Source organism: Cydia splendana, chromosome 4, assembly GCF_910591565.1.
Source record: "Cydia splendana chromosome 4, ilCydSple1.2, whole genome shotgun sequence".
NCBI lineage: Eukaryota > Metazoa > Arthropoda > Insecta > Lepidoptera > Tortricidae > Cydia > Cydia splendana.
In genome coordinates, this window is record NC_085963.1 from 11,314,697 (window position 1) to 11,330,901 (window position 16,205).

Sequence of the window (16,205 nt, forward strand, 5' to 3'; positions counted from 1 at the left end):
TGACACTTGCGATAATACGTTGCTAGGTTGCCTATCTATATTACTTTTCTGTAACGTTAACATTCTATGGTGATTTTTCTTTAAGAAAAAACGCAATTAACTTTAATATGTTTATTATCATGGTTTATACCATTAAGACGCTTTCACGCTCTTATTACATTAAATTGCATGTAACAGAGAATAAGACTTTACATAATGTATAAAAATAGGACTGTATGAGCCCCAATGGGACTCGAAAATGCATGTAGAACGAGAAACGAATGTACAAAAAAAAAACACTCTTTCCTGCCCACTGCTAAAATGCAATGACAAAGTTTATGTGCCCCTTTCATCAAGCTATACATTCTGAAATTGCACATGATTTTGAATAATATGCAAGCTTACTAACAATCGCTAATTTTGTACAATCACTATGAACTATATCACCTGTGTTTCTGTCTAATTAAAAATATAAGTTTATAGTGATGAGGCATTAAATAAATAGATAATCAGATTAAAGTAAAATATTTTAAAGCGATAAAATCGGCAACAAATTGATGTTATATAAAAAATCAATGGTATTCATCTACAATCTGTACATTAACAATAGACAGATTCAGTAATAAATAAATTTACTATACAGTCTCACTTACAAACCACAGTCAATGAAATATTCAAAGTCTCCGTAGACACGATGCGCTCCGCTTATCACATAGATAAAAACCACAGCACTATTTGTCACTTACACTTTAGAGTTTCACAGTTCAGCCGTCCACGGGAAAGGATTACGTCTAATCTCTAACTAAAACTAGAATGTACACTATATTTACAATTTTAAGCGTCAGTGATGTAAGTTTTAAGTGGGAGGGGCGCGGCGATCATAGTCCCTCCTGTACACCTCGCGCTCGTAGTCGCGTTCGTCGTAGTACTCGGGCTGCGAGTACCCGCGCCAGTCCTCGGGGTAGGAGCGCGCGGGGGGGAAGCCCATGCCACCGGGCATGGCTGCGCCGTCGTAGTAACCGCCGTAGCTGCCCGCCATGCCGCCGTAGCCGTACCTACTAAAAAAAAATATGGTTACAGTCACTTTCATGATAAAGAAGACATTTTTAAATTGCACTTATTCTCGTTTTTTGTAAAAATAAAATTTCAAGCTTACTTGTAGTTTTTGTGCAGCAAGTACCTAATAATGCGAGCACTTCTGTTAGTTACAGTCAACATAATTTACGAGCTTGTCATTCTCGCAGTGGCGCTTTATAAAAAAATCGCATTTGTGCGGACTATTAGGCAGTATAAAATATTCGTTCATGTCATTATCAACAGTACAGAGAATACAAGCAGCGATCCCCGCTTACCTCCTCTTGTCGTGCGGCCTCGGGTTCCGGTCGCCGCCGCGGTACTGGCGGGGGCCGGGGTAGGCGGGCGGCGTCCAGGCGGGGTGCGGGGGGTGCGCGGGGTGTGCGGGGTGCGCGGCGTGCTCGGCGTGCGCGTGCGGCGGGTAGGCGGGCCGCGCACGCGGCGTCACGCCGCCGCTGTCGCGCCGCGTCCGCGACCGGTCGCGGTCCCGGTCGCGCTCCCTGTCGCGGTCCCGGTCGCGATCCCGCTCGCGATCTCGCTCCCGCTCCGATCGACTACGTTCTCTGTAGGTCAAATCATCGCGCTTCAGGCTCCTATCCTTGCTCGAGTGCTTGTGTTTATGTCTGCAGAGATGTAAAAAAGCGAGATGGCGGTGAAAGTACTAGGAGTAGTAAAACTATGGGGTTAATTTTTAAGACTAAAATGAAGTGGATGAAAACGTAATGGATGCGTGGCGAGCAAACGCGGCAGATATATTAGTAATGAGTTAATGACTGTAATGAGCATGAATATTAAATACTGTTATTAGAGATACAAAGAGGTCACACAGTTAATTACCTTTCATGCCGTTTATTTTCGTTGGGTTCTGGATCACATTCGCCTTCTTCAAGTTTTCTTTTAACACCCGACGTATGTGGTATTTTATCATTTGTCTTTTCAGACTTAGTTTTCTCTATTTTGGGCCTTTTCTCTTTCTTAACATTATTTTCATCATTTTTAGCCTCTTTATTATTCTTTACATGATTATTGGCATTGTGATTATTTTTAACCTGAAAAAAAATACGTTATTTTCTTTAAAACTAACGAAACTACTTAAAATGCCAATGCAACTGATGTAAAAATACTAATGAAAATACATAATGCTTATTGAAATTTGACAATGCCTCTAACAAAACACGCGTTAAGGACGGTCGGTCGGTTTTAACGACGTAACTGCATCATAATATTCATAATTAATGACCAATGTCTGTCTCTTTCAATCGCGCGGTGTTAAAAACTGACACTCGCTCTGTCACGATGGTAACTCCGTGCATCATATGTCCAATTGATTCCCATTTTTATTCATGCGATTTAACATTTCTTACCTTAACATTTTCTTTGTGTTTTACATCTTTCTTTTGTTTGGCGGGAGTATCTGATTTCTTTAGACCATACTTATACAACTTATACAACTGTTTCGCATCAAAATTAGTGAATTTTGACACAAAATACCAGAGATTACTTCTCCATTCAACTTTCTTCTCGGGATCTGGATATTCTTCTAAACATATGTCTATTTGAGTCCCTATTTGAGTCAAACATGTTCTGGTTTTCGTTACTTGTTCTGATTCTGTCAATGTCTGGTCTGGATTATCTAATGCTCTTAGAGCTTTCTTTACGGGTCTCATTTTTTCTTTACACTGAAAAAAAAAAGAATAAATTAGTAGCGAAGTAATTCAATGAATGCAAAGCGAATTGTTTAAACATAGTATACCACTATACCTCTTCAAAGACTGCAGGGTCGAGATCTCCTAACACCTCTAAGGCACGTGGCTCGTGGTTAGCGGTAAAATGCATGGGTCCCCCCGCAGCCTTCTTACGGCCCTTGACTTTCTCGCCTTTTAGCCGATCTTTTCCGCCTTTCTTCGAGCGTTTTTTGTTTTTATCCTTCTTGTCATTTCCTTCATCGTGTGATATTTCTTCTTTCGTTTTATTCTGAAATAGAGAATTAATGTAAACATATCTTAAATATGCTTGACGAGCATCCTACACAATTTTGTGAAACAACAGCCATTGTTCGCCATCACTGTAACTCAAGTTTAGTAGATAAGTTTATTTTAGAAGAGTACAGCCTCACGACTAAAATAAGCGATCGCGCTCAGGTACTAAATTAGTACGATTCCAGCGCGTATATGCTCTATGCTGTAGGTGACCTGTGATCGTTATACTATCGTTATAATACCTATTATCATCGTCTAGTATCACTGTATCAGGGTGGTATTTCACCTGTCCAATTTCTTTGTCCAATGTCAGTGCGTCTCACTTATGTCTAATAGCAAAATGTGAGACGCAATACACATTGGACAAAAAATTGGATAGGTGGAATACCACCCTTAGGCCCACTTGCTCCATCCCACTAACCCGGGGTTAAGCGGTTAAACCGTTAACCTAGTGTCAAATTGTATGGGTAACCATGACAACTCCAGGTTTAACCAGTTAACCCCGGGTTAGAGGAATGGTGCAAGTGGGCCTTAGGTATATTAAACGAAAAAATTACACTACGTAATTTACAATTACTAACCTTGTCTGCCTTATCATTCTTAGTTTTATTTCCTTTCTTCTCATCAGCAGAACTAATATCATCTTCTACAATATCCTTAGTGACGGGTTCTTTATTGCCTCGTTTCATTCGTGGCTTTCTTTGCTTTTGTTTTCCGTTTTTCTGATCAAGAAGCTTTTTGATAAGCTTCAGCAAATATTCTGCTCTAGACTGTAAATGCTTTGCTTGAGGTTTCTTGTCTTCGTTGGTCAGAATTTTCTCGCCAATCTCAAAGGAAGAATCCATTTTGATAGCCTCCCAAGAACCCATTCCGTATTGATAAATACCGGCAAGCAATTTTGAGTCGTCTGCTACTGTCCATTCAACATCGTAATTAGCTGGCCTTGTCCTATTTAAGTCAAATAAATAACGAATGTTAGAAGTAATTTCATTAGTCACATTTTGCAAATAATATATTTTTCTACTTGTCGACTGTAATTCTTGAATTAAGATTTCTTATACCAAACTGCAATTAAACTCAACTATAATATTCATTTCGATACAGTTTAGTCAACTATAATGAAATTGACCAATCACAGCTCGCCGCGATCAAGAGGACGAAACAAAAACATAGCTCTTAATTAATTATTTTAGGTTGTATAGTAGAAACAATTGGTTCATAAGTCAGAAACGCGCATGTGACACCCATGATATAGCAACATCCATAAACTAGGAAAACCACTTAGTGTTGCTTGTTAGTCTCCATAGGCTACGGTGGCCAAAATCGAGAAAACAACTGTCTAAAAATTGTATTTAGTGTGGAGCAAGTATCAGGGCCTCGTGAGTTACTAGAAGGTGTCGTTGACCAGCCCGCGGCGGTCGAGGTGCGTACCAGTAAGAAGGTATCGCGGCTGCTCGCGTATCTTAGCTGTATACTTTTGGTTTGGTTTGTTTGTATGATTCTACTAGTTTAAAGTATTATTTTTGTTGATTCGTAGAAAAAGTATTGTATACAATAGTGATATAATCAAGCTTTTTAATCTCGTACCTTAGCAAGCTTCGTTGCCTAAACACGGTACTCGACTGAAAAACTCTCTATTAAATCACGATTGTATACCTAATAGTATTTTATGCAACCGTTGTTTAAGAGAGTTCAAAAAAGGCGAGTGGCGTGAGTACATGTGATACAGACGCCGCGAGTATTTTTTGACTCAGTTAAACAACGTTGCATAAAATACTTTTTCTACGACCAAGCACTTACTTTGAAATAAATTGTAAATTTAACAAATACTTTTAAATCAAGAAGTAGCAAAAATGGAGGGTACGGGCGGGAAAAGAATGAATGAATGAATAAAATAAAATAAAAATGTCTGGTTCACTTATTTGTCAGAGATGACATTTAAAATAAGGTTGGCAACACTGTATTTCATTCAATATTTATTAAGTGGTCATTACACGAAGTATCGTAAAATCGTCAAAAAGATACTGCGTGTATGCACAAATTCTTTTTTGGGGAATAGACTAAAGACTTGTCTTGACAACTATAAGGTGTGTGCACGACCCTTTAAATGACAAATAAAAGTACGCGAGTAGAAAAAATACTATAAGAACTTACCTAAAATCCAATTGCCATTTTAACCTTTCTTCTTTAGTCTCTGGCAAGAATCCGTCTAAAGGAGCAAGCTCGTCTTGGCAGGCTGCCATCGTTTTGGCATTTACAGGTACACCTCCGAGTTTAAACGTTTTTCTAGCATTCTTACGCCCCTCGCTTGGTTCATCTGAAACGAAACATGAAAATGCGTTAGGCCCACTTGCACCATCCCACTAAACCGGGGTTAACCGGTTAAGCCGTTAAGCTAGTGTCAAATTGTACTGGTAACCATGGTGACACTCCAGGTTTAACCAGTTAACCCCGGGTTAGTGAATGGTGCAAGTGGCCCTAAGACATGTAATTTAAATTAGTATGAAGTGGATTGTGAACCAAGTAAGCAACCAATGAGTGATTTATTGATTGGTTAGATTCTAAATATTGAAATGATGAAGACAAAATGAATGAATAAAAAGATTATTGGATTTCTCAGTAAATAGGATAAAAGCAAACATATAATGTTCATAAAACATTAGTACTCTTGAAAATACTTGGCCACACAAAAATATTTTATAGTTTGTTTAATGTTATATGTACTTATCAAAGATATAATTGTAATAAAATTTTGATTACTGAACTTACTTGTCTGTTCTGAAGTATCATTTAAGACAGCCTTGCACCTCTCTTGAAGTATCTCGCCTAGTTTCTTTAATTCCGCCAATGGTTTTTCTTGCAGTTCAGCATCACATGCTATACTATCAAGATGTTTTAGAGGCGCAGAAAACTTCTTGTAACTCTTCACGAATCTCCTTATCTGTAGAAGAAATCATACTATTCTTACGGACCACACGGTTAAACTGGTTCGCCTCAAGCAAATATTCATCCGAGCTTGGCAAATGATGGAAACTTTGGGCTAGGCTCCCTCTTCCCACATCAGATACGTTTTTTTTATGAAGCAGTCACCGTAACCTATGGACGCCTGCAACTCCAGAGGTGTTATATGCGCGTTGCTGACCCTAACACCCTGCACCCTCGTTGAACTCTAGCAACCTTACTCACTGGCAGGAACACAACACTATGAGTAGTGTCTACTTGTCTAGTGTTATTTGGCTGCGGTTTTTTGTAAGGTTGAGGTACTTCCCCAGTTGGGCTCTGCTCTAGATCTGGAACGACATCCGCTGTGCTGTGCCCTACCACACAAAGCGAGATCACATTCACAGCGCCCATACCTCTCTTTTGGACTTACTTTAAGAACATATTCGGGTCCACGTGTGGATTAACAAGAAACAGACGGTGTAGGTACCTCTTGATCCGTAAATCCTTTGATCTTCTCCCTGTGCGAGGCGGGTGGCCGGCCACGCTTTCGCGGCCGGTCGTCGTCGGCGCTGGCATCGCCCTCGGAAGCGTAGCTTTCGTCGGCCTCCCCTTCCCCGTCACCTTCAGCACCTGAGACTTGGCCACCACGTTTTCTGTTACGTCCTAGAAATAACGTCACTTATTATCAAGCTGCACAAGCTCGAATCTTCGAAACAGTGACGTCACTTTATGACGCCAATAAAGATCGCTCTTCAGGTCAAAGTTAGTTTGTTAAATCTAAATCTGTTAGCTCGTTTACACGAACAATACTATTAGCTTATACCCTTTGGATAGGCGCTATTCATTTATTAGGTGAGAAAATGTAGGAGGGGCGGTCCAACATTCTTATATTTTTTCTTACAGAGGTACCCCTAGGGAAGTATGGGTGGAAAGGGTAAAAAAAGGCAAAAATCGTCTTACGTAATAAATTAATGGCGCCATATAAACTTCTATGCAGAGGGGGAACCTTTTATCTGCAGCTGACTGTACAATAGGCATAGGTATGTACTAACGGCACCCATAATTATTTGTTTTTATTTATTAGAGATGGAATTATGAAATTATGTACGTACTGCTTTCTGCGCTATTGTTGTTTTGTAAATTCTTTCTTCTGGGTGGTAGATACAAATCTTCCATTTCCTTGTTCTTTTCTTCCTCTGCAATTGTCTTTCGCACGTTTTCGGGAATTATATCATCCTAAAACATAAAGGCAGTAATTAGATAATCGTGCATTTCATTCAACTCGTACATACAAACAACATTTCTATTTATTGATTTCTTTTTTAAGTTATCATTCCAGTGTTCAATTTCGTTCATACCCAATCTTTGCTTTCCTCCTCAGTTGTTTCTTTTTTGACTTCCATGACCGCTTTCTCTTCGTCAAATGCGAAACTAGCGACTTTGAATGCCGACAAGAGTTCATCTCCAACCATAGCCGGACCCTCGTCGCGAGTTTCGGCGCGTTGTAAAATCTCATCAATATCACACTGAAACCAAAAAATAAGGCGACGTTAACAATTATCTAACACATATGAAATATTATTTTGCAAAATTTTAAATTAAAAAATAATGTATCTGTTACGTAACAACGCTAATGCTAACCCTAGTTATGCTCTGGTTTCCTAGGATAGCGGTGCCGTCATATAGCGGCCGTCTCCATACAAAATACTACGACATCCATATTTAGCCGTATTATTTTGTATGTAGACGGCCGCTATATGACGGCACCGCTATCCTAGGCAAACCCAGCTTTAGAAGAATGTATTTGTTACATGACGTCAATAGCAATAACTATTGGGAAAAAATCCCCATCTGCTAACTAGCCCTAAAATATAAATGTAACTTACGACAGGCTCCTCATCGTTTTCATCATCATCCTTGAACAGCTCCTCAGCGCCGAACTTCAGAATGGCATTCAAATCCTCCTTATTGAAGGGATTATTGGCCGTCGTAGCGGAAGAATCGCGCTTATTCAGGACAGTTCTGCCAGTCGTGTCCATCCTCTGGATGACAAGGTGATCTAGCACCATTTTCCGTTTCGCGCGTTCTACGATATCTTCTTCCACGGATCGCGCGGTAACCAACCGGTAGATGTTTACCTGTGGCAAAATGGCTTTTAGCTGATGACATATGTCGAAAGGAAATAAGATTAAGAGCCAACGGGAGTGGTCATTTCTCCATACAAACGTACTCCTCGTTTTCCTCCGTGGTTTTTGAAGCTAGAGCAATGATTTTTTCAACACAGATTAATATTGTCAATACCTGTGTCGGACCGTTTTGCTTTTTTTGATATTTTTGTTTTTTAAGGCGCTAGAGCCCTTCAAAAATGGCCAAAATGGCCTAATTGACTATGCCGCAATGAGAGGCGTGGCATTCAAAACTGATATCAATTAGCCAAAAAAGCAAAACGGTCCGACACAGATAATTTCATAATCATTTAGATTTCCAAATTTGGTTACGATTGGTTAAGTTTTGGAGGAGGAAACAGAGGAGTACGAAACCTCGATTTTTGAGATTTTTACGCAGGATTTTTCGCCTTGTCCTTATCGCACTACTTTTAGGTGCCGCTTCCGTTAGCGAGACGGGTATATTTACCTAAAATATTTAAAACTCAGCTCCTGTTTCGTCTTAACACATTAATTTCCACCCAGCCAAACAAGACGTCTGCGCCAGGCCTTAACAATTGCGTTATATAAAGCAGTAGTACCACGATCCCGACTATCGGGTCGTCCGGCCTGGGAACGAAATCATAAAACACCCGATAGTCGGAATTTCGGCACTGAATGTGTTTACGCCTAGGATATTATAGAGAAATAGCCATAATATTAATATACATAAGCATAAGAAAAAACCGATGTTGAGGTGAATAGAAAAAAAATCGTGCACACCTCAATAAAACGAAACAATTTAGATAATTCAATAATTAAAGGAGACATTAACAAAAAAAATTCAATCCTTACAACTTGAACATATACCTACATATGTTACAAGAATTACCTGATTCTTTTGGCCAATTCGATGTGCGCGAGCTTGAGCTTGCAAGTCATTCTGTGGATTCCAATCAGAATCAAAAATTATCACAGTATCAGCCGTAGCCAAATTAATACCTAACCCCCCAGCTCTTGTAGAAAGGAGGAAACAGAAATCGTTTGAACCCTCTGCATTAAAATGATCGAGAGCTTGCTTTCTAATTTCTCCTTTAATGCTGCCATCTAGACGTTGAAAGGGGAAATGTCTTCTTTGTAAATATTCCGCCAAGATGTCCAACATTCGCACCATTTGTGAGAATATTAACACCCGATGTCCAGTCTCTTTTAATCTACATAGCAGTTTGTCCAATAGGAGAAGTTTTCCTGATCCTCGCAATAATTTCTGTAAGAGAAATTAATATGTAATAACTTTTATTTTTAAAAATGTGCCCGCGTTGTATTTATTAGGTAATATGGGTGAAATATATTTTACCTCTACAGCATCTGTTGTAGCAAGAGATGCTCTTGACTCGAAATCTTCAGGTTTCGTCAGAAGAGCATGGTTGCAGCATTTTTTAAGTTCTATCACGATATTGATGAACGTGTTTATAGAACCCTTCACGCCTTTGCGCAAAGCACTGTAATTCTTCGTTAGAATCCATTTGTAGTACTGTTTTTGTATTGAAGTCATTTCAACTCTCAATATTTGCTCCACTTTTGCAGGCAAAGATTTCTCTACGTCTTTCTTTTGCCTTCTGAGAATAAAGGGTTCCAACTGCTTGTGTAGTTTTTCATAGCCCTTTGTGGCAGCATCTTCATGGTCTTTTTCAAAGTCTTCCCATGATTCAAACCTAAATATACAAGAAACAATTTTAGAATTATCCTTACATGTTTTGGTTTCCCAATTCAGTAAAAATATTTTTAGGTCTACTTACTTGTAAGGCATTATGAAGTGTAAAAGGGCCCATAGCTCCTTAAGGGAATTTTGTAATGGAGTACCCGTGACTAATAGCCTGTGATTCGTGTCAAATTCTTTTAATGCTTTGTACAACAACGAATCATCATTTTTTAATCTGTGAGCCTCATCTACTAACAAGCATGCCCAACTAAATTGTCTTAAGAATTGCCTATCTTTTAGCAATATTTCGTAGGTGGTAAGGATGGCATTGAATTTTAATCTCTTCGAAGGATGAAAGCTCCATTCAAACTGCCTGATCTACAAACAATAATACCTTCAATAAATTTAAATTACTATTTTTGATGTAATTCATAATAAAATAAACAGTAAATTTAAGAGATACATTTTATGGGTTCTTACAAGGTCTCTGCTGATGACGTCACCAATGTAAACAACGACATTGATGTCAGGTGCCCACTGTTGAAACTCTCTCTGCCACGCCGTCATAGTACTTAGAGGTACAACACACAGGAATGGTCCATACAATTGTTGAGATTTAAAGAGGTAATATAAAAATGATATCGTCTGAAAGATAAAAATACAACTTAAGTTATAAATATTATTATATGTACTTACAAATGAAAATTGCACCGTTAAATTATTAGTACCTGAATAGTTTTTCCTAAGCCCATCTCATCGGCTAAAATGACAGAGTTGTCTTTACACCAGGAATGTATTAACCAGTTTAATCCATCCATTTGATAATCTCTTAAAACGTATGTCTGTAAAATACAATACATATTAGTGATGTAGATAATTAATCAAATTAATTGTAAGAGAAGATTATGTATCATATACCTGATCAGAGCCCAAATAGTCTGGTTGTGATTTGACTTGATGAAACTTGGGCCTTCTTCTTAGAACAGGGCAATGTCTAGTGGGAGTAGTGTTAGCTCCTTCTCTAAACTTAAATTGTTCCACTTTAACCGGCCACTTTCTCTCAATCAGGGCAGAATCCTCCCATGTCGCGTCAGCGTAAGGGAGAGATTCCCATTTACAAAGATATTCATGAGCAGTTCCACCACCTTCTATTTCTCTAGTTTGCTCAGCTACAATCAAAATATTCAATTTAATAAGAATTAAATAAGGTAACTTTCTCTTTTTCATTAATAATATGTACACCATATTATAAATTATAGGTTCCATATCAGAATACCGAAAACTGATTTACCTAATGTAGAATCACCTATGCTTGATTCACCTATTTTAAAATTACCTATCGATCATTTTACCTAAACATTTACTGACTTAAGTTTATAATACCTACGCTCAAATATACTAATGGACGAAACATCTAATGCACGATATACCTAATGCACGCTTCACCTAAAGCCGATATACCGAATGCACGTTTCACCTAAAACTATTATACCGAATGCACGAAGCACCTGTGGCTGATATACCTAATGGACGATACACCTAAAGCTGATATACCTAATGAACGATGTACCTAATGAACGAAATACCTAAAACCGTTAAACCTATCGAACGAAATACCTATAGTTGATATACCTGCTGAACGAATCACCTAATGTCGATATACCTAATGCACGGAATACCTAAAGTCGGTACACTTGGCACAAAATTCCTATCATTTTTCCGAATGATCCAAGTGGCAACTCAAGCCAATAAATCGTATGATTTCCCAACTTTACAGTAGAAACTGTTTGTCTGGATAGCAACTTAAAAATACACCTTTTAAAACGCCACATTTTAGGTAGTAGAATGATTTCGTAAGTCTAATACAAAACACAGAAAACTTTATTTTTATAATATAAGTTAACATCATGACGATGAAATGAAAGTCGGTTTTGGCACTGTTTGGTCGCAGTTAACCTAACACGCTCCTCCTCGCTTTGCTCGTCGTCGCACCTATTTCGACTCTGTCAAATGACTACACCTTATATTATAATAAAAAATAGTAGGTAAGCCAATTGGAAGATTTGCCTAAAACCTGTATGTACTTACACCAAATATTGCATACAATTGGGACATATCTAAATAATATTCTACTAAACAATAATTATATTTTTAATTTAGGTATTTCGTTCATTAAGTACATCGACTTCAGGTATTTCGTTCATTAGGTGTATCGAATTTAGGTATTTCGTCCATTAATTAGTCCGTTCGTAATTATCATTAGCTATACCGAATTTAGGTTATTCATGCATTAGGTATATCAGCCTTAGACGTTTCGTACAATAGGTATACAGCTTTAGGTATAACAACATTAGGTGTTTCGTGTATTAGGTATATTTTAGGTGCTTCGTGTATTAGGTATATTTTAGGTGTTTCGTGTATTAGGTATTTCGTGTATTAGGTAAATCGGTTATAGGTATTACGAGCATTAGGTGTTTCAACTTTAGGTAAATCGACCATAGGTATTCTGAGCTTATGTAAACTAACTGTAGGTGAAACGTGCGTTAGGTAATTCGTTCATTAGGTGTTATGAGCTTAGGTTAATTGATCATTACGTATTTTAAATAATAGGTGAAATTGACATATAGGTGATTCAACATTAGGTAAATCGATTTTCGGTATTCTGATATGTAACCAAATTATAAGAGATATTGTAATATTGTCAAATGTATGAAGATGTTTCAGGCTATAAATATTTATGGAAATGTGTCTACAAAACCAGTGTTTAACATACTAGTATTAAATAAACAATAAGATTAATTTGTGTAACAATTATAAATAATTACCTATAATTCGTTCAACATTGTTGTATGTCTTTACTAATTCTTGTTGTAATTCAGCTTGGCATTCAAAATAATCAATATCCTCAGGACCAGCTTGTTTTCTCCACCAAGACAATTCTGATTCTTTCTTCATATAGTTTTCTAATTTCTTAAGGCCTTTTACTTTTTGTTCAGCTAATGATTTTTCTGATTCCCATGTGTTATGTATATGAGACCAGCCCTTCCATTTGATCAGGTACTGTGGTTCCGTCGACTCTTCATCAGTAGGTTCACACCCTTCATTGGGATCTCCATTTTCTTCTATGTAGTATATTGTAGTCACATTCCCAGTGACTGCACAATGATAAGAAGACATTAGCTAAAATTTTACATGGATATCTGCACCTAAATGCATTCTACAACTCACATAAATAAATTAAAGATAAGTTACCATTCTTATTGAAGCCCATCTTACCTCCTTTTTTTCCTCTCCGGTGACCTAAGACTCGTTCAATAGTTTCACTGTGGTCTTCAACTTCAGGTTCTGCTTCAGCTTCACCTTCACCTTCTACTGGATCCAAAAGATCTGATGAATCAGTTTGTTCATCACTAGCTTCCTTATAACTAACGGCTGCTGCAGCTCGACGAGTTGCCGCACGACTGTTCCCAAATAGAAGAGAAATGTCAGAAATAATCAAAACTTCTTCCAACTTCCAATGAGACAGCGCATGTCACAAGTCATAATCGCTGTAACAGGACCTATTTAAAACACACGTTTCTTAAAATGGTCACTTAAAAAAAAATACCTTTGTGATTCTTCATCAGAGCCTTCAGTACTTTCTTCATCTTCACTAGACAGTCTTCTTCTTCTAGCTGGCTTCTTTTTTCTGAGAGGTACACTTCTTTGGCCAGGTCGTTTAGAAGGTGGGGGAGGGGAACCTTTCATGTCACTATCACTATCTGATGAATCTGAATTCCATGAGTCACTACAAAATAAAATATTAATTAGCCATATAAATACAAGTACAACATAAAAATTAAAATAGCATTAATAATATATAGAAGAGGTACCTTCTTTTTCTGCTCTTTCTATTCTGACTTCGCCCTTTATCGCTCGAATCACTATCAGCTACTTTAAGTCGATCAGGCTTCTTCCGAGATCTACCTGATCTTCTGATGCCATAAATATCAGGATTATCTTCCCAGAATTCAGAATTCACTTTCCCATGATTATTTGTTGATTTAGATTTTGAATGAAAATCATCAGAAGAGTCTTTATCAGTATGATGATCCGACTTTGTAGAATTTGCATTACTAGTTTTAGGTGAAGATTTAGAGTAATCACTATGATGATTATGCGCTGATGATTGTTCAGACCCGGACTTCCTTTCTGATCCAGACCCCGATGAACTGGAGCCACTATCACTGATGAAAATTTTTGAAATAATTACATGCCATTTTAAAAAATTAACATGAAGAACCAAATTGTTAAATATTACCATACCTTTCACTTCCTGAACCAGATCCACTCGATCCAGATTTGTCACCTTTCTCACTTGCGGAATCACTCCCAGATTCTTTCATTGAGCCATTCTAAAAGTACACAAATAATTATACAAACTAAATTTTTCATAATTATACCCTTATTAAGATTAATGGAAATATTATTGTATATTACATCGACACAATTTTAAAAACATACACAATTTATAGCAAACTAATTATCCATAATTTGACAGTGCATGATAAAAATTTGACAACCTAAGAGAGGAATAAGCTACTTTTGTTTAGCAATAAGTTTTTGCAGATTATTCTTTAATACAATTAAAATTACAAAGATATACAATTTAATTCACTGAAGGCCGAGGTAGATGCAATACTACATTGGTCACCGAACAGTGTCCGCTGTTCTGAAAATGAATTATGGTCCCAAGAAGTGTATGATCTCTTCTGTCCCAGAAAATCCACAAAAATATAGATAGCAAGCCCAAAAAACAAAAAATACGCAGGATAACAAAAAATAATCATAATGAATGAAAGTATAACCTCAAATTGTGTATGTTTTTGGCAAAAAGTGAATAAATTTCAGTATTTAGATGGCTCATTTTAACTAATACAGTTTCCAACTGCTCCACAGAAACTGGGCTATTTTAAGTATATTAAAAAGACTTGATTATGGCTAACTATTGAAACATAACCTCAATTGATCTTTATTTACATGGGCACACAATATCAAGACCAATTTTCAAAAGCAAATTGCAAAAAGGGACCCTCATCCAATTCCATTTTTATTTCTCTGTATGGAGGGGTTACGTAATAAAGAACGAAAGAAAGGTCATTGTTGACCTGTATAATAACATTTTCATACATAAAAACCGGGAAAACTGTTGTAAACAATCACAAAAACCCTTAAAACTGAAATTACGTCTCAAAAATTCACCCTCAATCAGAGCCACACCCAAGACTTCTAGAAGTTTCCACGAATGTTGTAAACATAAATTGTTAAATAAAGCAATGAAATACACCAAATATTAATTAAATAAGCCTCAATAACACTTACCAGGTGCATTTTGAAGAAAATAAGTTGATTTCACTATTACTAAGAAAATTGATAAATGAAATAAATTTCAATTAGAGATTTCATTGAGAAAAAGCACAAATAATATCTTGAAATGATGTTTTCAAACATTTTTCTATGTTAAACCAATAAAATATGAAAAATAAATTTGCAGTAAAATCTCGTCAAGCGACGCCATTTTGTCGTCGCATGAATCTGATGACGAAGGAGTTGAAAAACCAGAAATTTATATACTCAAATTTTGTTAAAACAATGTAAACAAGAGCAACGACAGCTAAAAAAATTAAAAGAGAAACTTTGAGTCGTCGGATTTGCTTCGACCACACTAGAAACAATGTGAGCACCGCACACTACCAGCGAAACTTGAAAGCTACAGCCATATTGCCATCTGTCCGCCTGCCTAGCTGGAAAATGTGAAAAAAAATATTCAGTGTGACCATACTTTGTCACATACGCCACTTCCGCTGCTTAAAATGGTTGAATATTTTGGCACATAAATATTGTAGCACAGCTTATTTTGATAAAGCAAAAGAACACTTATTATTAAACCGAGTTCTTTATCAGTTTTAATATCAAGAATTTCCTGTGAAATCGTGTTGACAGGATTTCCGGGTTTAACCGGTGTAAGAAATATTGGTGCGGTCAAAATATCTCTTTCTCACTCTAACTTATAGCTGCGTGTTTAACGCACGTACGGTGACCACCTATATAACACACTATCGATACGTGCGTCGAACCGCATGTAGTTCGCGGTGCGCTGCGGTAGTCTGTTACGGCTATAAAAGTGCCTCCCTTCACTGTACGGATATGATGGTCATTCTTGTCTACGTGACAGCGTGATAAAACGGTATCCGTCACTTTTTATCCCACGGTGTTAAAACTTACCAGGCGGCTTAGCACGGTCGCGTTTTTATCCCTTGTCACCATGCCTGTCACGTTCTAACAAGTACGTAAGTGCGAAAGGGACGCGCATAGTGATAGTCGATAAAAATGGAACCGTGCTGA

At 37.4% G+C, this 16,205-nt stretch overlaps 1 protein-coding gene across 2 annotated transcripts; it reads right to left on the minus strand.

Moving 5' to 3' along the window:
- Nucleotides 1–96: 96 nt before the first annotated feature.
- Nucleotides 97–15,588, minus strand: LOC134789913 (chromodomain-helicase-DNA-binding protein 1). 2 transcript variants are annotated; one of them, XM_063760605.1, is made up of 24 exons: nt 15,183–15,588; nt 14,127–14,215; nt 13,694–14,047; nt 13,429–13,608; nt 13,098–13,282; nt 12,647–12,976; nt 10,740–10,990; nt 10,550–10,663; nt 10,302–10,466; nt 9,919–10,199; nt 9,477–9,834; nt 9,012–9,386; nt 7,862–8,113; nt 7,334–7,501; nt 7,088–7,211; nt 6,463–6,638; nt 5,802–5,973; nt 5,187–5,349; nt 3,614–3,980; nt 2,815–3,027; nt 2,418–2,732; nt 1,891–2,102; nt 1,332–1,616; nt 97–1,037 (listed from the first exon to the last, which is right to left on the minus strand). In XM_063760605.1, the coding sequence occupies exons 1-24, from the start codon at nt 15,189–15,191 to the stop codon at nt 836–838; spliced, it is 5,340 nt and encodes a 1,779-aa protein (XP_063616675.1). In that variant the 5' UTR covers nt 15,192–15,588; the 3' UTR covers nt 97–835. The 2 variants fall into 2 exon arrangements, with proteins under 2 accessions (XP_063616675.1, XP_063616674.1); XM_063760604.1 differs by having other exon boundaries at nt 1,332–1,676.
- Between the last annotated feature and the right edge of the window lie 617 nt (nt 15,589–16,205).

Coding starts and splice junctions, on each gene's coding strand:
- LOC134789913 (XM_063760604.1), bottom strand. Junction 8,114..9,011: donor GAATTGGCCAAAAGAATCAG/GTAATTCTTGTA, acceptor ATTTTGCCACAG/GTAAACATCTACCGGTTGGT. Junction 3,981..5,186: donor AAATGGCAATTGGATTTTAG/GTAAGTTCTTAT, acceptor TGACTTAAATAG/GACAAGGCCAGCTAATTACG.